The sequence below is a fragment of the Lutra lutra genome, chromosome 5, assembly GCF_902655055.1.
Source record: "Lutra lutra chromosome 5, mLutLut1.2, whole genome shotgun sequence".
NCBI lineage: Eukaryota > Metazoa > Chordata > Mammalia > Carnivora > Mustelidae > Lutra > Lutra lutra.
In genome coordinates, this window is record NC_062282.1 from 77,675,300 (window position 1) to 77,701,053 (window position 25,754).

At 39.0% G+C, this 25,754-nt stretch overlaps 1 protein-coding gene across 2 annotated transcripts in view; it reads left to right on the forward strand.

Annotated features, from left to right (window-relative positions):
* The window catches only part of CTNNA1 (catenin alpha 1), a 181,176-nt gene that overhangs the window by 51,344 nt on the left and 104,078 nt on the right, over nucleotides 1–25,754 (forward strand). For both annotated transcript variants that reach the window (XM_047729759.1, XM_047729760.1), the window contains exons 4-7: nucleotides 6,479–6,645; nucleotides 7,371–7,490; nucleotides 15,574–15,843; nucleotides 18,725–18,928. In XM_047729759.1, the coding sequence (XP_047585715.1) occupies nucleotides 6,479–6,645; nucleotides 7,371–7,490; nucleotides 15,574–15,843; nucleotides 18,725–18,928 (761 nt within the window). The remainder of the gene's footprint in view (nucleotides 1–6,478; nucleotides 6,646–7,370; nucleotides 7,491–15,573; nucleotides 15,844–18,724; nucleotides 18,929–25,754) is intronic.

Sequence of the window (25,754 nt, forward strand, 5' to 3'; positions counted from 1 at the left end):
AAAAAAAAAAAAAGACTTCAAGAAAAAAGATTTTCTCTACCTCTCCTCCTGCCCCTCCTGCTGCTCTCCCTTCCCAAAATAAAAAATCTTTTTTATAAAAAGAAAGAGACTCTAAATGTGCAGTCAGAGGAACTTAGTGAAAGCAGAGTTACTGACACAGAGGAGGAAAGTGGTTGTGACAAAAAGGATGATGATGTCCAAGAGGAAGTGGTGTCTTCAAAACCTTTACACTACAGGAACTCTTGAAGATATTTCTTTTTTTCTTTTCTTTTTTTTTTTTTTAAGATTTTGTTTATTTATTTGACAGAGAGAGAGAGAGAGAGAGGGAGAGATCACAAGTAGGCAGAGAGAGAGAGAGGAGGAAGCAGGCTCCCTTATGAGCAGAAAGCCCGATGCGGGACTTGATCCCAGGACCCTGACATCATGACCTGAGCCGAAGGTAGAGGCTTAACCCACTGAGCCACCCAGGCGCCCTTGAAGATATTTCTTGACATTGAAAGTGCAAATAGTAAAATGTTGGAAGGTGATCCAGATTTAGAAAGCAGTAGGACAATTTGCCTAATAGTAGAAGTTAAATGCTGAAGAAGGCAAGTGTTGTTCAAAAATGACTTGGGGGGGGTACCTGGCCCATTCTGTTTGGCTTCTGCCTTTGGCTCAAGTCATGATCTCAGGGTCCTGGAGTTGGGCCCTGTGTTGGGACTCCCTGCTCAGTGTTGAGTCTGCTTCTCCCTCTCTCAAAGTCTTTTAAAACAAACAAACAAACAAAAAAAACCACCAAAAACTACTTTTGAGTAGTCCTCTTACAAAGAAAAAACACTAATTCTTGTTGTTAATGTTTTGAGTTAAAATGTATTAAGTATTAATTGTACTACTTATTTTCATTTACCTGGGTATTTATAATTAGTAGTAAAGGAGCTTTTAACATTTTTGTCAAAAAATGTTAAAGATTATAGGATAATCATAATTTTCCCATATAGTAAGATTACTTTGCAGTGTTACAGCTTGCATGATCATTTTTGTGGATCTCTACTACTATGCAAAGTGAGGATTACCTATATTATCTCTGTTTTATAGTTTTTGGAAAGTGAGACCTGTTTAGTGGTGAAGCTGCAGTTTCTATCTGTGTGACATCTAGTTTTATGATCCTATTCTTTCCCATTATACTGACACACACACACACACACACCACACACACACACACACACACACACACACACACACACACCTGGAAAAAAAATTTCTTTAATAGGCCCTTGACTTCTCCTACTGGTTACAGACCAGATTCTTGAAAGAGCAGTCTTGTTCTGCCTTTTTCACCTCCCACAGAGTTGCTCTTCCTCATTCTTCCTTGCCAGCTGCAGTGGCGTCCCTGGCTTTCCAGGATCATTTTAGTGTGCATCTGTCCCAGGTCCTTTGAGTTGGTGTTCCCTCTGCTTGGAGTGATTTTGTAAGATAGTCAGATTGTCCTGTTCTTCATTTTTTAAGACACTCCTCAATTGGTGCCTTTTCAGTGAGGCTTGCCTTGATCCCCCTATTTTAAATGATATGTTATATCCCCACTCTCCTTGTCCTTTCTGTCACTGCGGCGCCCTCTCACAAGTACTTCTGGTTTACCAGCTATATAACTGACATGATTATGTTTATCATCTTTCCCTTCTGTTAGAATATAAGCTCTCTGGAGGCAGGGATTTTTGTCTGGTTAGTTAATTAATCTATTATTTTAAAAGAGATTTTATTTTATTTTAGAGAGAAAGATAGCATGCACACATAGGGGGTAGGAGCAGAGGGAGAGGGACGAGCAGACTCGTGCTGAGTGAAGAGCTCTATGTGGGGCTCAATGAGGGCTCAACCCCACAACCCTGTGATCACGACCTGAGCCGAAATCAAGAGTTGGACGCTCGACTGACTGAGCCACCCAGACACCCCTGGTTAGTTAATTTCTCTCCTAAGTGGTTAGAATGGTGCCCAGCTCCTAGAAGGTGTTCAGTAAACACTTGTTACAAGAAGGCATTAATTAATGCTCTTAAAGCTGGTTGTTGAATGGATGGATGCTCACGAGACACAATGAAGCCCATTTCTCTGTCTTACCTAGTTTTAATTAATAATAATAATAATTTCTGCCAACCTTGTATTGTTTCCTAGTGCAAGGTAATGAATGATACATTTTAGATATCTTACCTGATTTGTCCCTCAGAGCAAAGTATTGTCTATACTTTGGAGAAGAGAAAACAGTCAGTGGAGTCCAGTCACATAGCTGATAGGTGGGAAAACCAAAACTTAGACTTATCTCCAACTCCGAGGCCTGTGCTCTTTCAGGTCCCTGCATTTGATACTCTTTATCTCTTTATTTATTGAGCCATAATTCACTTTCCATAATACTTACTCTTTTAAAGCGTACAGTTCAGTGGTTTTTAGTATATTTACAAGGTTGTGCAGCCATCACTGCTATGTAGTTCCAGAACATTTTCATTACTCCAGAAAGAAACCCCAAACCTATTAGCAGTTAGTCCTCACTCTTTCTTTCTGTCCCACCTGCTGGCAACCACTAGCCTGGCTTCTGTCTCTGGATTTACTTATTGTGGGCATTACACATAAATGGAATAATACAATATGTGGCCTTTTGGGACTGACTTCTTTCTTGTAGCACATGCTTAGAAGATTCATTCATGTAGCGTGTATTAGTACTTTGTTCCTTTTTATGCTTAACTTTCTCATTGCACAGATATACCACAGTTTCTTTTTCTTTTTTTTTTTTTTTTTTTTTTTTTTTTTTTTTTTTAGATTTTTTTATTTGTTGAGTGAATGGCAGGCAGAGGGAGAAGGAGAGGCAGATTCCCCACTGAGCAGGGATCCTGATGTGGGGCTCTATCCCAGTGACCCTGGGATCGTGAACTGAGATGAAGGCAGCTGCTTTAACTGACTGAGGCACCTAGGCGCACCATATCACAGTTTCTTATCCATTCATTAGTGGATGTATGGATGTTTTGGTGGTTCTCACATTTCAGCTATTATGAGGAGTGCTGTTGTGTGAACATTTAGTGTAAGTTTTTGTGTAGACATTTGTTTTCAATTGTTAAAGGAATATACCTTCAAGTGGAATTATTAGATCATACTGTAAGTCTGTATTTAACCTTTTGAGGGACTGCTAGACTGTTTTCCAAAGTCACTGTATTATTTTACATTCCCACCAACTTTCTCCATGTTCCTCACCAGCATTTATTATTATCTGTCTTTTTAATTTTAGCTGTCCTAGTAGATAATGTTTTGTTATGCCTTGCCTTTATGGCTAATGAGACTGAGCACAGAATGTCTGTGTAATGCCTTTCTTTGCCTATTTTAAATTAGATTTTCTTTTTATTTAGTCATTAGAGTTCTTTTTATATTGTGTCTACCAGATCCTTATTACATAGTGGTTTTCAGAAGTTTTCTCCTATTCTTTTGGTCTTCTCACTTTCTTGATCGTGTCCTTCAAAGCACAAAAATTTCAAATTTTGATGATGCCGTTTTATCTTTCTTCTGTTATTTGTCCTTTTGTTGTCATGGCTTAGAAATGATTGTCTAATCATAGGCCATATAGACTTATGTTAATGTTTTCTTCTGAGTGTTAATAGTTGTACCTCTTAAATTTAGGTTTCTATCTGTTCTGAAAGTATATGGTGTGAGTTAGAGTCCAAGTTCATTCTTTCGCATTTGAGTATCCATTGTTCCAGTACTGTTTGTTTGAAACACAGTTTTTCCCCCATTGAATGGTCTTGGCAGCTTGTTGAAAATTAAGTGACTGTATTTTTGGATTCTAGATTCTGTTCTGTTGATCTGTATGTATGCATTTGATTTTTTTTTTTTTTTTTGGTCCTGTCATCCTTGTCATCCCATTCTCTTTGTTTCTTTTGTCCAATAGTCTTTGTCCCCTACTCCTAATTCCACAGTCTCATGGGACACCTTTTTTTTTTTTTAATCTTCATATGGTTGCTCTTGCCCTTTCCTCCATCTTACTACAATCCTAGCTTGAAACCTTTAAGTCACCTTTGATGCTTTCTTTTTCCTCACTCTTTTTTTTTTTTTAAGATTTTATTTATTTATTTGACAGAGAGAGTGATCACAGGTAGGCAGAGAGGCAGACAGAGAGAGGAGGAAGCAGGCTCCCCGCTGAGCAGAGAGCCCGATGTGGGGCTCGATCCCAGGACCCCGAGATCATGACAGCTGAAGGCAGAGGCTTTAACCCACCGAGCCACCCAGGCGCCCCTCTTTTTCCTCACTCTTTATAATCAAAGGTGGTTATATCATTTGACCCCTGTTTTTATAATCTATTACTGTTCTTTCCTGAGCTCCCACTGTGGCTTTCTGACTCATCTGTGTGGTCAGGTTTATTTTATCTTATTTTATTTTTTAAAGTTTTATTTATCAGAGAGAGGTAGAGCGAGAGAGATCATGAGCAGAGGGGAGGGGTAGAGGTAAAAGCATACTCCCCATTGAGCAGGAAGCTCAATTTGGGACTCCATCCCAAGACCCTGGGATCATGACCTGAGCTGAAGGCAGACATTTAATTGACTGAGCCACTCAAGCTCGTGGTCAGATTTATCCTATGTGCTTTTGTTGGATCAGTCTGTGTATGTATGACTTTCACTTCCTTCTTTCAGTCAGGAATTCTTTGTACTCTGTCCATGGCTTTTCCATCCCCATCTTCTGTTCTTTCTATACAGGTCCATCACTGCCTACTTAGACTGGAGGACTCTGCCTCCAAATATGCCTTCTTACTGTGTATCTCAACTTGATAAGTGGTTCTAACAGCATAACATTGGCATTACAAAACCTGGCTCTCCCATTTAATGTCAGGTAACTGATTAAGTTGGTTAACTTTCTAAGCTTTAGTTGTCTCATTTGTAAGGAAGGGCCAGTACTACCTACTTCCTAGGTGACTCATAGGATTAAATAAAATACGTAGAGTGCCATAGAGTGGACATTTAATAAATTTTGGATGCTATTATGTTGCTGTTCCTTTTACTTGAGATGCTAACTCCCTTAATTTTTTTTTTTAAAGATTATTTATTTATTTGACACAGAGAGAGAGAGATAAACAAGTAGGCAGAGAGGAAGGCAGCTCTAGAGAGAGGGGGAAGCTGGCCCCCTGCTGAGCGAAGAGCCTGATACTGGGCTCCATCCCAGGACCCTGAGATCTCAACCTGAGCCGAAGGCAGAGGCTTAACCCACTGAGACACCCAGGTGCCCCAGCTCCCTTAATTCTAATGCCAAAAATTCTTCCTGTCCTTTGAGAGTAGAGTCACTTTCAGAGTACCATATTTCCCATAAAACTGTTGCTGGCATTTCCTTTCTTCTTCAGACTGCTTGTTAGTGCTTTCTGCTTTGAAACTCTGTGTACTTTTGTGTCTTTCATAGAGCTCTCGTGTTAAAATGCCACATAATTTCTGTGTGATCACATTCTTCTTTTTCTGGATTATAAACCGCTTGAAAGCAGATAGTCTTGTTCTTTGTATCCCCAGCAGTGGATTAGTTTTTGTCTGTACTAAGCTCTCAATACATAGGTGAAATTCTTTTTATTGTTTAAGGCCAATATCTCTTATTTAATATTAATATTTAAGGTACATTTTTTTTTTCTACAAGGCTTTTGAGACAAAATCTTCATGAGTAAATAGTTTTTCCTATCCCATAGCACCTTGTCCATAAGGCTATTATAATTCTGATTGCATTGTAATACTCCCTCATTTGTGAGCCCTTTGAGTCCAGGCGCTTTGTCTTAATCAGCCTTTAATTGTTTGCTTGTCTGCCTTTCCCCCCTCCTTAGACTTCCATGAGAAGATGGGCTGTTTTCTTTGTGCTCTATCATTGACACATAGTTCGGACTTTGATAAATAGTGGGTGTGCAAATATTTGTTGAGTAAATAGATGAAAGAATGAGCTCATTTAAGTATCCTACAATAACATTTTTATTTATTTTATTTATTATTTTTTAAAGATATTTTTAAATTTATTTATTTGACAGAGAGAGGGGTCACAAGCAGAGAGGCAGGCAAAGAGAGAGGGGGAAGCAGGCTCCCCGCTGAGTAGAGAGTCTGATGCAGGCCGATCCCAGGACCCTGAGATCATGACCTGAGCTGAAGCAGAGGCTTAACCCACTGAGCCACCCAGGCGCCCCTGTATTGTGTATGTTGTTAGTATAGTTTTTAAAATTATGGATATAGGCCACCCCACGTGCCCCCCTGAAAAGGAGTGTTTTTCAGGCTCTTTATGTATAGCACCAAAATCACTTTCTAGATACTGTGTTTTCACTAGCAGTACATGAGGGTGCTTTTTTAAGTGATTGCTGTAAAACAAACAAAAGCAAACAAAACAATAAAAATGAGAGCCCTTAAATTCTGTGCATGAACTATATAAGGTGTGAGTTATTATTATTATTTTTTTAAACGTAGACCAGTTATTTGGTTCATTCCTGATGGGTTTGTTTTTTCATGCTGTAAAACAGGTGATTTGATGAAGACTGCTGCAGGAGAGTTTGCAGATGATCCCTGCTCTTCTGTGAAGCGTGGCAACATGGTTCGGGCAGCTCGAGCTTTGCTCTCTGCTGTTACCCGGCTGCTTATTTTGGCTGACATGGCAGATGTCTACAAATTACTTGTTCAGCTGAAAGTTGTAAGTACAGGCCTGTGTCTGTAATTTGTTCTTTCCATCACAGTGAGGCTGCTGCTGCCCATAGTTAATTCAGTATTCCTTAGAGTTTGTTTTGGGTTTTGAACTTATTTTACCTAAGTGGAGCAGAAATGTTTTCTTTTAGTTTCCATTTTCGGCTCTTCTTGAAGTGTACCTCAGACTGGCTGTGCTATGAGCCTGTGTAGTCTTGATTTTAGTGAAGAACTTGTAGCAAAGGTACTGTTTTGACTCCTTCCCTCTGCAGTAGTGATTAAGCATTTTCTTTTACTGGTATTCCAGAGTTGAGAAACCAGGATGTGTTAAATTCTATCATTTTAGATAACAGTCAGTATAATCCTCCCATGTAGTAGTTGCTCATATATTTGAGGGCCATGTAAACTGAAGAGAAAATTTAGAGTGCTATCCAAGTAGCAGTTAAAAGGAATAAAATAGTATAGATCTTTTTTTTTTTTAAGGTTTTATTTATTTATTCGACAGAGACACAGAGATAGAGGGAACACAAGCAAGGGGAGAGGGAGAGGGAGAAGTAGGCTTCCCACCAAGGAGGGAGCCCAATGTGAGCCTTGATCCCAGGACCCTGAGATCATGACCTAAGCCGAAGGCAGACGCTTAACGACTGAGCCACCCAGGTGCCCAGTATAGATCTTTTTTACATACATATTTGTTTTGTTTAGAATTATTCTTATTTAGAGTTATGTTTTATATAGGTGGAAGAAGGTATTTTGAAACTGAGGAATGCTGGCACTGAACAAGATTTAGGAATACAGTATAAAGCCCTAAAACCTGAAGTGGATAAACTAAACATTATGGCAGCCAAAAGACAACAGGTACAGTCATGATTTGGGGGTATATTAAAGTTTTTTATATTATGATCTAGTGGGAAAAATCGATTTTACTTACGTTTTCTGAAGGTACCGGTACCTCTCTCTGCCAGTATAGTTCTATTAAAACATTTAACTTATGAAGTAAGTATCCTTTTAGTATTGTATTATTAATAAACCTGTAATTAAGTTGCTTTCATGTTATGCTTCCATTTTAATTCTCATGAAAATCTTACTTTAAATAGCTTGGCAGTTTGCAGTTGTGTCTGGAGCGGTGATAAGGTCTTTGTTATGTGCCTTCAAGGATTAACTTGATTTGGTGGTAGAGTTAATTTCAGATTTTTTTTTTAAAGATTTTTATTTATTTATTTGACAGACAGAGATCACAAGTAGGCAGAGAGGCAGGCAGCTCTCTGCTGAGCAGAGAGCCCGATGCCATGCGGGGCTTGATGCCATGCGGGGCTCGATCCCAGGACCCTGGGATCATGACCTGAGCCGAAGGCAGAGGCTTTAACCCACTGGCCACCCAGGCGCCCCTCATTTCAGATTTTTAAAAAACCTTAAACCCGTTGAAAATTAGCAGAATTACTTGATTATGAGAAACTAATCCCATTCTCTCCCCATATTTGGCCACTTTTTAAGTATTTCTTATTCATCATTCTTAGTAGTTTCCATTATGTTATGAATTTGTGTTGGGTGGCATGTGGATCATTGTTCTAATTTTTCCAGGCTTTGCTAGCCCTTTGGAATTTTGGGACTTAGAGTGCTTTCAGTGTGGTGTGTGCTGTAAGAGAGACACACGTGTCACCATCCAGTTTCTTAAAACTTTGTAATTCTGATCAAGCTTGTGCTTTTTCACAAAAAAAGATCAGTTCTTTTCTTGTTTGCAATACCTGTATCAGTTAGTATATTTCATGCTGCATTTCACAGAAAACCCAGCTCCAAAACTGCTTGAACATTGGGGGATTTATCTTCTCACCAATTAGAAGTCCCAAATTAGGTGTGATTTTTGAGGTGATTAAGGTTATATATTATATGTCCTCAAGGATCCAGGGTTTTGACCTTTTCTAGCATTGCTGTGTTTTGTGTGTCCGGCACTGGACGGCTACAGAAGCTCTAGGCATGCTATTTGTACACATCACTATGTCCAGCAAGAATAAAAAAACCTGTTTTCTTCCATATGTCTTTTTTTTAAATAAGCAAATGATCTAGAAGCCCCTAACAGACTTGCCCTAAATCTGAATTGTGTGACATACCCATTCTTCATTAGTCATTAGTGAGAGTAAAGCAGTTATATTTGTGACTCAGAGTCATGAAGACCTCCCTTCTACTGAGATTAGGGGAGGTATCCTTCTTGAGGACAGGACACCCAACAAGAGTTCTAATAGGCATGGGGAAAATGGAGTCAGTACTATAAATGTCCCATATAGGCTATCCTCAGCTTTGAAGTCTTCTTAGTACCTTTCATTTGGTTATATTATACCAGTATAAAAACTTTACCCCACCGATTGAGAAGATATAAATAATGTACGTAAGGTATTTAATAAGGTTATTAAGCATATTTCAAGCTTAGGTTGTGATCAGACTGGATCTGCGCATATGAGATCTTGGTTTTACATATCCGTTACTTATATTATGCATGATAATACACCTAGATTTGATGTGTTGCCTAAGTTATTTAGTTTTTGTGGGCTCAGTGTATTTTTATCACTTATCCCCATGTTGGCCTATGTCTCCATCAAATAAATCACAAGTAAGTTTTTTTCTTTTTGCTGGGCCTGATCGGTTCTGAGTATTTGTTCAATAGTATAATTCTGTAAATATGACATGCTGGCCCAGTTAGGTTCATAGTTTATTTTGCATAATGTTTATGATTTAAATTCTCATTTGAATACGTGAAATAAATGTTAGTTATATTTAAAAAATAAAGTTTGGTGAACAGTCTCACTGTCTTAAAACTTAGTCTAATCTTTGTTTATGAAGACTTAATATTTGAGGAAAGTAAGAATGTTTAGACTGACACTATATTGGCTATCTTTGCAAATTAGTAGAGTAAGTAAATTGATGATATTCTTGAGATAGAATATAATGATAGACCAGACTTTTGTATCCTATGGGAAAAACTTACTCAAAAGTAATGGTGCCTGTAAGACTGGTGAATCACAGACCTAGACCCCTGAAGCAAATAATACATTATATGTTAATTTAAAAAAAAAAGTAATGGTGCCTGACTTTTTAATTCTATGCGCTGTGAATATATGAAGAGTTTCTTGAACATAATCCCCGATGTACTAAAACACAAAATGAAACAAAACCCAGTAAATTTTAAATATTTCTGAAATAAGATGTCATTAAAATCTTGAAGTTACTACTTACTGGACGGTCTTATATTTGCCCCTCCAGATCTCATTTCACCCTTATTCATCTTGTTCTCTGCCCTAGGAACCTGACCTGTCTGGACTGCATCTAGGGCTCCTCTGCCCTCTAGGTTCTGATTGAGTTTGGCCAGTGGGAACATCAGTAGGAGATCAGAGGGGATAGAAGGGTGAGGCTGGGGATTTATTCCCCTGCCTCCCCATCCTGCTTAATGATCATGGTGGCTAAAAGTCAGAGCCCCTTTCAGGTGGTATTCTCTATACACCTTGCTGCCTGGTTTCTGGTAACTGCTGCCTCTCTGTTTCATCAGGCCTAAGTGCTGTATCAGCCTTGTGGTTTCCATGTACTTTCTCTGTACTTTTTATGTTTTTATTTTTTGAAAGATTTTATTTATGTATTTTGACAGACAGCAAGAGGGGACATTAGTAGGGGAAGTGGGAAAGGGAGCAGGGAGCCCGATGAGGGTCTTGGTCCCAGGACCCTGGGATCATGACCTGAGCTGAAGGCAGCCGCTTAACCAACTGAGCCACCCAGGTGCCCCTCTTCATATCTTTTTAGCATAGTCCTTGAACCATGTTTGATTTACTCTTATTTTGTTTTCTGCTGGTGTCTTCTTTTTTTTTTTTTAAGATTTTATTTATTTGCCAGAGAGAGAGAGAGTACACACAAGCAGGCAGAGGCATCTAGAGAAGTAGGCTCCCCGCCGAGCAAAGAGCCCGATGCGGGACTCAATCCCAGGACCCCGGGACCATGACCTGAGCTGAAGGCAGCGGCTTAACCAACTGAGCCACCTAGGCATCCCTCTGCTGGTGTCTTAATTGATCCATGTTTCCATTTTAAAGTTTATCTTGGGTTTGTAGCATGTCCTGGTCATTTATAGGGTTCCTTGGGCCTAATTCTTAAACCTTTAGACTTAACCTTCTGGAGTAGAATCCACTGAATAGGCCGGCTGTGGGCTCCTTTCTGATTCCTGATCATAAAATAGTCTTTTGTAGGACATGGGTCTAGGTGTCTATTCCTATAAACTAGTGCTTTCCTTGGGAATTAAACAGCTATTTGATCCTAAGTTCCCAGCCTGGTGGAAACTTCATTCTCCCTTTTAGAATTGCCCACTGGTCTCCTTCAGTAACTGGCAACATTTTTTCACAGTGTGTGTTTTCTGGCAGAATTCCTATACTGCTGTATGCTTAGCCCCCCCTTGAGTGTTTTCACCTTAAACTTTTTCTTCTTTTCTCAGGCATGGCATGTATTAATTTACCTTCTCATTCAGGCTCTTAATCTTTGCAGACAGCCCCTAGTCCAGAAAAGGGGTATTTCCTCAAGAAAAGTATTTGGGTGTGATGTATATACTGGCTTCTTTAGCCTACCTTGTATCATTTAATCAGCAACCACCAGTTGAGGAAATGCTAAGCCTCATAAAGTCTGCAGGCTCTTTGGAATTTATCTGTTTCTCCTTAAGGCTTTTCTGGTGCATGGTATGGTGGTGGGGGTGGTGAGGATGTTGCTGAAAATAATAATGATTAACTCTAAAAAGGTGTTTTCTATGTGCTAAACACTGTTATAAACCTTTTGTGAATACAAACTCATTTAATCTTTACAAAACAATATAAAGTAGATCTATAATTGATCAGATACTCATTTTTGTAGATGAAAGAACTGTAGTACAGGGAGATTAAATAATTTGGCAAGGTCATTCATCTAGTCAGGTGGAGCCAGGTTTTAAAGCCAGGCCCCGGGGGGCAGGGATTTTGTTTGTTTAAATTGCTGTTATAATCCCTAGTGCCTAGAACATTGTCTGGATGTAGTAGTGTTCCCTAAATATTTAATGAACAAGTGAATAAGCCGTTTGGCTATACTGCAGATCTACCCTGGAATGGGGTTCTTAGTTTGGTCCTAATCTGTTATTTTCTTGGGCTGGAGTATAATTTGCTCACTAGGAGTGTTGGATTTCCATGAGGCTATAGGCTCTTCTTTGAGTGTAAGGGTAAAATAGATGGCGAGGTAAGAATGGGCCGGCATTGACCCTACTTCTTGTAAGGAGGACTGCCTGTGCCTCCTGTGGTCAACACTGTTTCCTCAGTCTGCTCCAGATGGAACACTATGATGTTTATATTCCACCCACCCAGGTACATAGAGCTTGTTGAGTTATTTGCCAAAAACCTAATGAACTCTGAGTTTCATGATTTCTTTCTCTTTCTATTTATTTATTTATTTTTAAAGATTTTATTTATTTTTCAGAGAGAGTGCACACAAGTAGGGGGAGCAGCAGGCAGAGGGAGAAGCAGGCTGTCTACTGAGCAGGGATCTTGATGTGGGGTTTAATCCCAGGGCCCTGGTGTCATGACGTGAGCTGAAGGCAGATGCTTAACCCACTGAGCCACACAGGCAGGCGTCCCTCATGATTTCTTTTTCTGAAAACCTGAACAGACACAGTGGTAATGGATAGTAATGTGTTTTAAGTGTAAATAATCAGGACTGGCTGGAATTGCTTATGGTCCCTCCCCCTCTTTTTTAAAGATTTATGTTTATTTGAGAGAGAGAGGGCATGCACAGGAAGGGCAGAGTGAGAGGGAGAGAGAATCTCAAGCAGACTCTGTGCTGAGCATGGGGCCTCACTCAGGGCTTGATCTTACAACCCTGAGATCATGACCTGAGCTGAAACGAAGAGCCAATTGCTCTACTGACGGTGCCACCCAGGCTCCCCTGGCTGGACCTTTTGTTTAAGTATTTTTGTTTGAATCCAAGAGAAGATATTTGATAACATGGCTACAATTTTATGTTAAGAGGGAAATGAGAGGAAACTTTTTTTACTCGACTTTCTAGTTTTGAGTTAGAGTGCTAGAGATTACTTACAAGTTAGCTTTTATTTCTTGATCACTGCGTGGCATGGTTAGTTCAGATTACTTTGAAAGTAATCATTTCTTTTTTGTGTTTTCTGTTTGTTCCTGAGTCTGCTTAACATACAGTTGGATTGTTACAGTTTGGGGGTCATGAAGGCTAAGGTGGATTAAGGGACTTTAGCTTCATAAGTAATCTATTAATTTCCTCAATAGCTCATTTTTTCACCAATCCAGATTACTTATCACTACTGCATATTTGGAAGATAATACTTAATGATTATTATTCTTCTGGTAGTAAATCAAGTGCTGCTTTGTGATGGTGCCCATTTTTCCTGTCTTTATTTAATAAAATCTAGTTTCTTTGTTATGGCAAACTATTCTCAAGAGAAAAAGCAGAATAGTTTAGCAGTTAGGACAAATGATATTTAGTTATTTTCGTCATAGGTTGAAATATATGCCCCATGCTTGGTAAATAGGAGTCTGTCAGACAAAAATTTTGGTGAGGGCAGAATGTGTAGAAAATGCCACACACAACGCGTGCACCAGCTGCTTAAGCATAATGGGTAGACTTTTCCCCTTGTCACATCTTGAGTCTTGAGATGATCATCAATTTTCTAAATCTGTGAGGTCCTGTTTCTAGTTTAGTTTTTAGAAAGGTAAAATTTCTCATACCAAGCAAGGCAGTGACTTAAGGAAAGTCAAGTGTTGAATAGTAATTGTGGCACCTATTAGCTTTAGGTGGCCAGAAATTTCTTTGGTAACCTTTTAAGAGACTATACTGATTTAGGTTATAGATACTTAAGGAAGAATTCTAAAGCTATTTGCAAAGCGTCTTATAAAACAGAGGACAATATATGTACTTAGAGGCAAATGCCTCCCTAGAAGATTTTAAGTCCCTGCGGTGGTAGTGGAGAGCAAGACATTTAGAAAATGCCACACAGAACATATGCACCATCTGTTTAAACGTAATGGTTAGCCTTAGCCCTCTGTCATAGCTTGAGTCTGGAAATGATCACTGATTCTCCAAATCCTTAGGGTCCTGTTTCTGAATATTTAGCCTAATGTACTGTGCTATGGGGCATTTGGAGTGCTGTGAGCTATTACTTGCAAATTCAGATTCCAAATGAGAAAAGGATTCTAGGAGGAAAAGTAAGCTGTCATATTATACAAGGTTTGAATGAAGATGCAAACCTAAAATATATAGTTAGATGAAGTGTCAGAAAAAAGAAGCCAGTTAGGTGTTTCTAATGCTTACTTAGGAACTCCTCTAAAAAGATGAACTATTATTAAATGGCTTCAAATTGAGTTATTGACTTTGGCCTTTCTTAGTTAATTTTCTCTTACTGTTTACACATGTAATACTCTTTTTTAAGACGTTTAAATTTGTATTGTAGGATTTAGTTGGCACAATTAATGTTGATGTTCCAAGTTCACACATAAAATAGAGCAGATCTGGTGGTCAGAGTTATCACTTCTATTTTTCTTTTGTGGGGTAATCCACATTTACTAAAGACTTAAGTGCCCCCCCCAATTGTTGTTACTTGCAGTAACAATGGGATACCAGAAATATCCTCTTCTCATCTTGCTTATTTGTCACTTACTTGATACCACTTATTTGACACTTGGTGCATCCATTCAGCCTACCAAGTAGATATTAGTATTGGAAATCATGCCAGGAACCTCAATTTTTTTAAACTATGGACTATAATTATGGGGAAATTGAGAAAGAAAGAAAATTATGAGGAAATTGAGAAAGGACAGTTTCACTTAAGACCACAAGTACATAGAGTATTATAATGAAATGAAAACCTTTTGGATAAAACTCACGGAGCACCTGAGCCTCTGCTTTATGTATTAATGATCTATGTCCCAAGGCCATCTTTGGGATAGGGGAATGGAGGGAAGGGAGTGCAGAGTTGTGTACTTGAGAGAGTAGTCTACTACATCCTTGTAGGTTGTAGTTCATGTACACCTGTGGTATCCCCTCCCAATTTCACAGAACTCTTATAATGAATTTTTATAACTTAATAAAAAAATACTCAAACGAAATCTTAACTCTGTTTAAATGTGTCTGAATGGTTTTTCTAATTCGGTTGAAATAGGTACATACATTTTTATATAGTTGTAATGAAGATGCTAGTCAGTTTTATGTTTTGCTTTTTTAGTTAGTGCTCTGTTAGGTGCTTTACATGCATTATCCCATTTGATCCTCAGGAAAATGGAAGAAGTGTATTGCTCCTATTTTATAGCAGGTTAAACCAAGTATGATGATTTTAAAGAGATTTCTTTTTTTATTTTTAAGAGATTTTTATTTTTGGGACGCCTGAGTGGCTCAGTTGGTTAAGCAGCTGCCTTCGGCTCAGGTCATGATCCCGGCGTCCTGGGATCGAGTCCCACAACGGGCTCCTTGCTTGGCGGGGAGCCTGCTTCTCCCTCTGCCTCTGCCTGCCATTCTGTCTGCCTGTGCTCGCTCGCTCTCCTCTCTCTCTGACAAATAAATAAAATCTTTAAAAAAAAAAAAAAGAGATTTTTATTTTTAAGTGATCTCTACATCCAGCATGGGGCTTGAACTTAAAACCCAGAGATCAAAAGTCACATGCTCTACGCTGAGCCAGCTGGATGCCTTTAGTGTGGGAATTTTAAGTAAGATCACAAGAGGAGAAAATAGAGCTGGAGATTCAAGCCCAGGTGTGGGTGATTTTAAATGTTTGAATTCTTCCCTACTAATCCATGCCACCTCCTTTGTTATGAAGCCAGACATTCATGAAACTGTTGTGTCTAATTAGTAGAATTTCTCACTTTTCAGACTTTACTGACAAATTTTTTAATGACTAGAACTCACATAAAGACTGTTGCAATTTCTTGTTTTACAGGAACTGAAAGATGTGGGCCATCGTGATCAGATGGCTGCAGCCAGAGGAATCCTGCAGAAAAATGTTCCAATCCTCTATACCGCATCCCAGGCATGCCTACAGCACCCGGATGTTGCAGCCTATAAGGCTAACAGAGACCTGATCTATAAGCAGCTGCAGCAGGCGGTCACAGGCATTTCCAATGCAGCCCAAGCCACTGCATCAGATGATGCTTCCCAGCACCAGGGTGGGGGAGGAGGAGAACTGGCATACGCACTCAATAATTTTGATGTAAGTTATGCGTAGGAGGCAATTCAGATTCTTGACCATCTGGCCAAAGTTAAGAGGTTTCTAGGGACATGTGATCATGGTTTCTGATGAAAGTTCATTTTCTACCTAGATTTGCAATCTATGTCAAAAGAAATTTTAGAAATCATCGGTCTACTTGAACATGACTGGGCCTACAACATTTTTTTCTTTTTCTTTCCCTTTCTCTTTTCTTTTGTTAAACTTCTGAATTCTTTTTATGAAACTTAGTTTCCTGTGGGATCATTACCTGTTGAGCATATGAGTTTGGTTTATTTCACCTAAGATTTTAACCTTTTAGCAGATATAAAGCTTCGGGAGATGGAGGCAGAGTGTGTGCAGACTTGTCTTCCAGGGGCTAACAGTCTAGCGGAAAAGACAGATACGTCATAAGTGATTACGACAGAAGTGTTGTCACGTTAATCTTACTTGTCTGCCTAGGTGCGCTTCTCAGTGACTAAATTGTAATAATATATGAAATTTAATCAAGTGGAAGCAAATTTGGGCTTAAAATACTCAGTGTGATTCCATATAGTTATCTTTTATAGTTGATGCCCTGGATCTGTTCTGTGTATAGATTCTCTGTACACACTGTCCTATATATCAATTCTTTCTGTTTTTTTTTTTTGTTTTGTTTTGTTTTTTAAACTTCTACCCACAATGCTTCATGGCTTCCAGTAGATGGCAGCAGTTTTTTTTTTTAAGTTTTTTTGTTGTTGTTGTTTTAATTCTAAACCCACTGTTGGGTTACATCATCATCATCATCATTATTTTTATTATTATTTTGATTAACATAACAGAAAAGTGCCTTCCCTGGGGCCAGTATCCTTTCATAAGTAGGAATGCTTTGAAGTAGAGAATCTACATAATGGAGTGCATTATGTTTTATCAGTTTTTCCTTGCCTTTATATTTTCCTCCTTTGACCTTCCTTTTCTTCCTTTTGACCCTTTAGTTTGGCATGTGTAACTTAACATTTCTGATACACATGATGATTTGTGACTTCATAAATCATAGAGACAGTGTTAATTCTACAGACCATGGTGTTAGAATCGACTTTTTCTTGGAGTTTTAATCATTAAATGACTAAATGTTAAATCATTAAATGATGCATCTTAAAATTTAGTGACCCCTTTTTCCACTCCACCCAGATTTGGCAGTCTTAGGTATTGGGCCTCTTTGAAGGCATTAGGGATTACATTTTGCCCTGATTTGAGTTGTAATTGTCAGGGGCTACGTAACCTCTTAGGACTAGAGTGAGACTTCGTAAAATGAGGGGGTTGGATGAAGTGATTGCAGGCCCATTGCAGCTTAATGACTTAACATTCTGTAACCATTTATTCCTCATTCTTACTGGTCAGAAGGCATTGTGTGTTTGGGTCCCCCCCCCCCCCAAGGAACTTTATTTATTTATTTGACAGAAAGAGATCACAAGTACGCAGAGAGGCAGGCAGAGAGAGTGGGGGGGAAGGAGGGGGAAAGCAGGCTCCCTGCTGAGCAGAGAGCCCGATGCGGAGCTCGATCCCAGGACCCTGGGATCATGACCTGAGCCCAAGGCAGAGATAATACACTGAGCCACCCAAGCTCCCCTGTGTGTTCAGTTTTAACAAGAAAAATCTTTTTTTTTTTTTTTAAGATTTTATTTATTTATTAGAGAGCATGAGAGGGGGTAGGGTCAGAGGGAGAAGTAGACTTCCCACTGAACAGGGAGCTCAGTGGAGGGCTCAATCCCAGGACTCTGGGATCATGACCCGAGCCAAAAGCAGACAATTGACCAAGCCACCCAGGCGCCCCAACCAGAGAAATCCTGTAATAACTTAATCTGGTAAGAAAAATAGTCAGCTAAAATGTGTAGGTTAATAATGAACTGGAGGCCTTGCATGTTCAATTTTGAAACTGAGGGTTCTTGGGAATGGAAAGAAGAAATGTATACTTACTGGAAAGGGCAAGCTTTTTTAAAAGAAAAAACTTGGCATTTAACTTGAAATCAGTAAGAATAGTCGCCATAAAGAAAAATTAAAGACACGGTATTTGCACAGACATTTAGCAGTGTGAGGATAAATTGTATTAAACGGAAAAGTTGTAGGGAGGCCAGTAGCTGCTGTCCTGGGGGTATTGATGTTTGCCCTTGTACCTAAAGCTCACTTGTGACCTGTCCTCACTCACCACTGGTAAAGATGGGTTTAAGTGGAGTCATGGGAGTGAAGAGACAGGAAGGTTTTATTCTTACTGGGGGCAGTTATACCTCACAGAGTAGCTTTCTTGGAATGGATTGTTTATATGTCTTACGGATTACCTTGAAGTCTTTAAGCAGAGAGAGTCTCTAATTTGGACCTAATAGGATGAGTATGAGACTGTATTATCTGTAAAATTTGGTAGATGTATACGATGAGGAAAATAGAATGGAATTGATTATAAATGCATTCCTTTCTGAAACTGAGGACAGAAGTCTGTCTGTTTTTACTGGTTTTATTTTGCTGTGAAACAGTTCCGCTCATGTCATGTAGCAGTTTTATACTCTGTATATAGAAAAGGAAAAGAGCTAACTTATTTCCTTACAATTATCATTTTACTAATACTGTAGAGGCTGACATGTTAGATGTTCAGATTCAGTAGTGTGAACATGATTTTAATGCTGACATACTTGTGTTTGCATTTTGTGGTATGGTGTCTTACTGAAGCCCCATTCAGCTGGATAGTATTGCTTGCAGTGCCTTCTTTGAGAATCTAACAAAAAGTGTAACTTTATTTTAGGCATTGGAATATTTGTATTAAATCTTGATGGTCCTGATCAACATTTTGCTCACCTTCGTTAATAATGGAGTGAACATGATCAGCACTAAGATTCAGTTAACACTTTCTCTGCAGAAACAAATCATTGTGGACCCCTTGAGCTTCAGTGAGGAGCGCTTTAGACCTTCCCTGGAGGAGCGCCTAGAAAGCATCATTAGTGGGGCTGCCTTGATGGCCGACTCGTCGTGCACGCGTGATGACCGGCGTGAGAGAATTGTGGCTGAGTGTAATGCTGTACGCCAGGCCCTTCAGGACCTGCTCTCAGAGTACATGGGCAATGTGAGTATCAGAACTTTTTTTTGAAGTGAGAGTGTAACAGATGCTGGATCTGAGATATTTTAACTAAAAATGGCAAGTGTGCTCTTGGTTGCTTGGCACTCCCAGGTGACAGTATTTTTTTTTTTTTTTTAAGTTCCTCAGGTGATTCCATCATGTGGTTCAAGTGGACAAACTCCTCTGGTGTTTTATTGCATTTGTCCCTACTGTCTCTACTGCCATTGCTTTATTCTAGGGTCTACATACTTTTTTTTGTTGTTGTCTGGTCTGTTCTGCTTGCTTAGGCAAGTCTGTGCTCATATCTTCAGTAGGACATAGTTCATTCTGTGTTTCAGATTCTCTTCCTACTTCTTGAACCTTAACCTGCTCTTGCTTAAAGGCTCACATTTTTTTCCTCCATCCATTTGCTGAAGGCTCTTTCAGACTGCACCATCTTGCATTATTTTTTTGCTTCATGAAGTTTTGTATGTAATTGTTGACTTCCTTGAATTGTTCTTACTTGTATTTTCTTTATCCATATAATTTCTGCAACTGTGTTTAAACTTATAAAAGGCAGGAACTGGGGCATCTGGGTGACTGAGCTTGGAGTCTGCTTAAGATTCTCCCTCCCAGGCGCCTGGGTGGCTCAGTGGGTTAAGGCCTCTGCCTTCCGCTCAGGTCATGATCCCAGTGATGATCCCATGATCCTGGGATCCAGACCCACATTGGGCTGTCTGCTCAGCGGGGAGCCTGCTTCCTCCTCTCTCTTTCTGTGTGCCTCTCTGCCTACTGGTGATCTCTGTCTGTCAAGTAAATAAATAAAAATCTTAAAAAAAAAAAGATTCTCCCTCCTTCTATCTCTGCCCCTCCGCACTCCCTCTCTAAAATGAATGAATGAATGACAGGACCTATTTAAAAAAATACTTTCAGGCATTGTTATAATACTAGAAGTGGTATTGTGTGAATGATTGCTTTACAGACTAGCTCATGCTGACATGGGATGAATGAAATAGACAATTTTGTATATTCAGGGTGCTAGGAATATTAGTGGAAAAAAATCAAAAGATCCTTGCCCTTATGGCCTTACATTCTAGAAGGTTATAGGGAAGGAGACCATGGGGGGTTTACCACTAATTCCTTTAGATCTCTCAGTATATAATGACGTTTGTAGAAAAAAAAAACAAGCCAAGTACTCTGAAATAGGCAGTGAGGGAAAGTGGTGTCCTGCGTCACAGTAGAGTTAAATTTGATTCATCAGGTGAGAGCCAAACTTCTTTTTAAAGGCTTCAAGGGCCAGGAGGGCAACAGACTTAATGCTCCTGTTTGCGTTGTGGTTTAAAGAGTAGGAGGTTAGTCTTGGCTGGACTGCTAACTTACTGTACAGAGAGCTAAGAGATATTGATGCTAAAAGTAATACATTTGACCCCTACTTTCAGAACATTATGGAAATGCCTCAGATGCATGACAATAGAGGTCTTTTGACATTCAGTGGATCTTTGTAGTTCCACAAATGACTTTCAGGTTTCCTTGAAATGCAGTGTGGTTATTGTGGTTAAGTCTAATTTGTTCCTGCTCTGTCCGCTTACGGGTACTCCTGGAAGGGTTCTAGAAAAAGAAAAACAGCTTGGATGGGTGTCGTAATCTTAAAAGGCTTAAAAGTGAATGGATTGAAATTGAAATGTAATTGAAGTTGAAAAAGAATTGTTACCACTTTATTTTTTCATAATTGAAAGTCATACATATGCATTAAATTACTGAACCACCAATATTAACATTTAGGAATAGGCATTCCAGTTAGTTTCCCTTTCTTGTATGTAGTGTTTTGTGTTTTTTTTTTTTTTAATTTTATTTTAAAATAATTTTAACCCTCTTACTGTTCCCTGCATATAAACAAAATATTTATATAATTAGGGTTCAAACCGTTACATTAATGCGTTAGAACAAGCTGAGAGGTTAATGGGTTAAATTTTTAATTTCTTAAATACATAGCTGCCTTTGGAGCTCACTTGTATGTTAGAATGTTCTCTGAAGTTATTTCAATGCCAGTGAAAAACAACATTCTGAAGAGCCTTGTACTTTATGCAGTTGAATTCTATATTTCACACTCTTCATTCTGCTGAGGGATGTGCTGATTGTCAATATGTTCCTTTTTCCTTTTATTAGAGCATGTGCTTTGAGCTGTTTTCCCAGTAATAGAATTTACTGTGACCATGCTTGTTTCTGTTACCACACTCATCTTCAAGCCCCCTGACCTCTCAAAAAATTGATAAACCAAACTCCTCCTTCCTACCCCTTATTCCCCACATCTGAAAACACTTAACAAGTATCTGAAATAGAGAAGACCCTCAGCCTTTGAAATGAGTTCCATTTGGTTTTGTCCTGAGCAGTGTTGGTCAATGGTTTATGGTCTTGTGTTGACTGACTGGAGTCAGGATTTAGGATTGATGACAAGCACAGGTTTTGGGCTTGAGTAGCTGTAGCTCTGTGCCATCCAGTGTGGTAGCCAGTAGCCAAATGTGGCTGTCAAGTACCTGAAATGTAACTGGTTTAAACTGAGATGTGTTATAAGTGTAAACTCCTTGCCATTATTTCAAAGACTGAGTACACAGAAAAGGATGGGAATATGGTTAAATATAATCTCTTCTTAAACTTATTTTTTACCTGTTTATTTACCTCTACTAGAATGTTTAAAAGTATATGTAGTTTTTGTTACTTGGTCACATTGTATATCTCTTGGGTAGTTCTGACTTCTGAGTAACCAGCCAGCAAAGGTGAGTAAATAAAAAAGTTCAACCTCCTCATTGAATGTCCAAAATGGTAGCATATCTGTTACATGGTAACTATCATAGCTTGTATTTTTTTATACCTTAAAGTATAGTTTTAGACAGAAGAAAATTGGTACAGTTTAGAACCTGGTGATGATGATGTTGCTTAAAGATAAATTTTATCTTTGTTCTTGCCTCAAAAACATTGGATGCGTTGGTAGTAGGATCCTAAAAGAAGAGTGCATTTTTTTTTGTTTTTGTGTTGCACTGGGTATGTATTTGAGGGGTTTGATTATGTTAATATAGCAGACATAAAATTTTTATTTGATTTGGTTAATAGTTTGATATGGAATGTATGAATAGGATGCATTTAATATTCACTTACTTTGAGTGAAGGGAAGCACTTAATTTGGATGCTAATCTCTTCTCAGTTTTGCAGATGCCTTCCTGGAATCACTTTAGCATATCCAGAGCTTCCCAGCCTTTGAAGGAGTCTTCACAGAGCTTGCTACTACATTATTTTGTAGCTGCATTTCTTATATTCAAAATTAGAATAGCTTACTTTTTTTCTGATTATAATTCTAAGTTCGTTATAGATCACATGTAATCCTACCACGTATTCTATACTTTGTGCATATGTGTGTATGTGTGTACGCATATGTATGCATATGTACATACACACACATATCAATTCTTACCTTACCATTTCTTCTATTATTAACAGTAAAAATAAGGATTATTTGTACTGTTTTACTCTGTACCATATGCCAGCCATTGCCCTAAAAGACAAATGTTTTTACCTGGTTTACTGCCATAATAACCCATATTGAGTTGTTATTTGCTCAAAAATACATACACATTCAGCGGAGATTTCTGTCCTGAAAGTCTGAGCTCTCAGTACATTTATCATTGTGCATCTTTACTACAGCAAATGCGGTTTTATATCATTATTGTTAATGGCTGCAGAGCTTTCCACTGTACTACTTTATAAATGACTATTCTGAAATTAAATACTCCACCCTAAATAAGATAAACCCGATAAACCCAGGTCTGATATATCTGTTCGAAGTGAGCCAAGCAGGAAAGCTTTTTACAGTGTCTTCCCAAGCTACACTTTCTGATGTTGAGTGTCATAGATGTTTCATTTGCCTCTGTGATGTGCAGCTATGTGGCTGAGTTTTTTTTTTTTTTTTAAAGACTTTATTTATTTGACACAGAGAGATCACAAGTAGGCAGAGAGGCAGGCGGGGATGCGGGGAAGCAGGCTCCCTGCTGAGCAGAGAGCTGGATTGTGGGGCTCAATTGCGGGGCTCGATCCCAGGACCCTGAGATCATGACCTGAGCTGAAGGCAGAGGCTTCACTGAGCCACCCAGGCGCCCTGTGGCTGAGTTTTGTTTTACAATATGCTTTGATTTACATCTTTGTTTGAACCTGTGGGTTTCCTGTAATAAACTTTCACCTGTATTGCTAGACCACAGTTCTATAGCGGTGCTTGGATATGATTTTTATTGATTTGTTAATGTAAGCTTTTCTGTGAGCTGCCTAGCATATTTGGGAGAATTTAGACATAAATAGATGTTGCATTGAATGCAGAATTTGAGCACGTGTAAGACTTGTTTCTATCGATGGAGCAGCATTTATTTAATTTGGAAATCTTATTTGTCAAATATTGATTTTTCTCACAATGGGAAGTGAGAGATTTAAAAGACCTTCTTAACACTGAGGAGGACCTTCTCCTCAAGTTATATTTTGTGTTGCTTTTGGAGAGGTTCACGTTTCTTTCGTGTGTGCTACTCAGGCATTGCATATTGCAGTATTTAACAGGCAAGTTTTTAACCTTTTATAGATAGAAAGACACATGTATTAAATGAAATGCTGCTGGCCTAATGGAGCAATAGTGGAACGGTCTCTTGAGATCAGGATGATGGAGTAGATATGGAAGCATGCCCAGTGTCAGGCTGCAGATGGGTCAGGTTTTAGCCTCCGTGAGATGGCTGTGAGACTATCCTTGGTATTATTTTATACTCTTCAGATATTGGGCAGCCTTGAAAAGATTTTACATCAAAAAATGTTTTTGGATTAAAAGATTAAACCTCTAAATATATCAATATTAGTAATTGTCACTAGGTGGTAGGGTGAGAGGCAGTATAAATTTTCTTCCATATTTTGCCCCACATTTCTTGGATAGTGTTTCCTATGGTCATAATGAAAAGGTTTAAAAGTAAACTTAGACCCCTTAGTTTCATGCATCTTGGATTTTTAGGTTTCTTTTTCTTTTAAGGTGTTATTTATTTAGATTTTATTTATGCATTTGGCACAGAGAGAGAGTGCAAGCAGGGGGAGCCACAGGAAGAGAAGAGGGAAAGGCAGGCTCCCTGCTGAACAAGGAGCCTGATAAGGGACTCTGATCCCAGGACCCAGGACCCAGGACCCAGGACCCTGGGATGAGGACCTGAGCTGAAGGCAGACACTTAACAACTGAGCCACCCAGGAGCCCTGTTATTCTCTAGTTTCTTGAAGTGAGAATTCAGGTTATCTGTTTGAGACCTCCTTCTTCTTCTTCTTCTTTTTTTTTTTTTTTTTAATAAAGATTTGGGGCAAATTTTCTCTTCCTTCCTTTCCTTTCTTTTCTTTCTTCTTTTCTTTTCTTTTCTTTTCTTTTCTTTTCTTTTCTTTCTTTCTTTCTTTCGACAGAGATCACAAGTAGAGAAGCAGGCAGAGAGAGAGGCGGAAGCAGGCTCCCTGATGAGCAGAGAGCCCAATGCGGGGCTCGATCCCAAGACCCCGGGATCATGACCTGAGCCAAAGGCAGAGGCTTTAACCCACTGAGCCACCCAGGCGCCCCATAGGGCAGATTTTCATATAAGGTTTACTTTGACTGCATCCCATACATTATTGTCTTTTTTGTTTAGTTCAAGACATTTTAAAATTTTTCCTTGAGCCTTCCTCTGACCAGTGGATTATTTGGCAGTATGTTATTAATTTGTAACTAGATGGAAATTTTTTTGTTACATTTATTTTATTTCTAGTTTAACTAAAACTGAATATGACCAAAGAGCATACTTTACATCATTTTATTTCTTTAAATTGCTTATTGGAGTTCATTTTATGACCCCGTGCTACTTTTTTTTTTTTTAAGATTTTATTTATTTATTTGACAGAGATCACAGGTAGGCAGAGAGGCAGGCAGAGAGAGAGAGGAGAAAGCAGGCTCCCTGCCGAGCAGAGAGCCCAATGCGGGGCTCGATCCCAGGACCCTGGGATCACGACCTGAGCCGAAGGCAGAGGCTTTAACCCACTGAGCCACCCAGGCGCCCCACCCGTGCTACTTTTATGAATGTTGTGTCTTCCTTTGGAAAGATTGTGTGGATTGTGTTATTGCTGGATAGAGTGATTTTTTAATAAATGTCAATTAGATCCATTTGGTAGATGGTATTGGTTGATCCAGTTGGTTCAGTTTTTCCATACATTGCTTATTTATTATCTGTCTGTTGTCAGCTTGCTCTTAATGATTACTGAGAGAGGAGTGTTGACTACAGCTCTAATTGTGGATTTGGCCCTTTTTCACTTCAGTTCTCAGATTGCTACTCTGTGCATTCTGTCCGTGGTTTTTAGGTGCTGTTATTGTGATAGGGTAGATTGGGTTTATTCTTAATCAGAAGCAAAACCCAGCCACCTATTTTCAAAACAGTCTGGAAGTAGGGATAACTTGGGCGTCATAATACCCAGGTAAAGGAGGCTTCTGAGTTTTAGTCCAGGGCTACTCCTGCTGACTTTCCACATGTGATGCCATGGACCGTGGACAATGAGCTGATGCTTCCAGACAATAGGACTTACTAAGCTTGATTAAGTAACTTCCTAGAGCTGCTTTCTCAAGATAAAACTGAATTGTTAATGGCTGCTCCTCCACCTGATTTTGTTTAAAGGCACAGAGAACCAATCAAATAAGATGAAATAAAATCATGAAGATGGGGTAACAGATGGTTGTACTGCAAAAATATGAAAATGCCTTAAAAGAAGAGCAGTAAATGAAGTATAGCCAGGTAAACAGGGATCTGTGCAGGCAGAGACTGAGGCTGTTCTT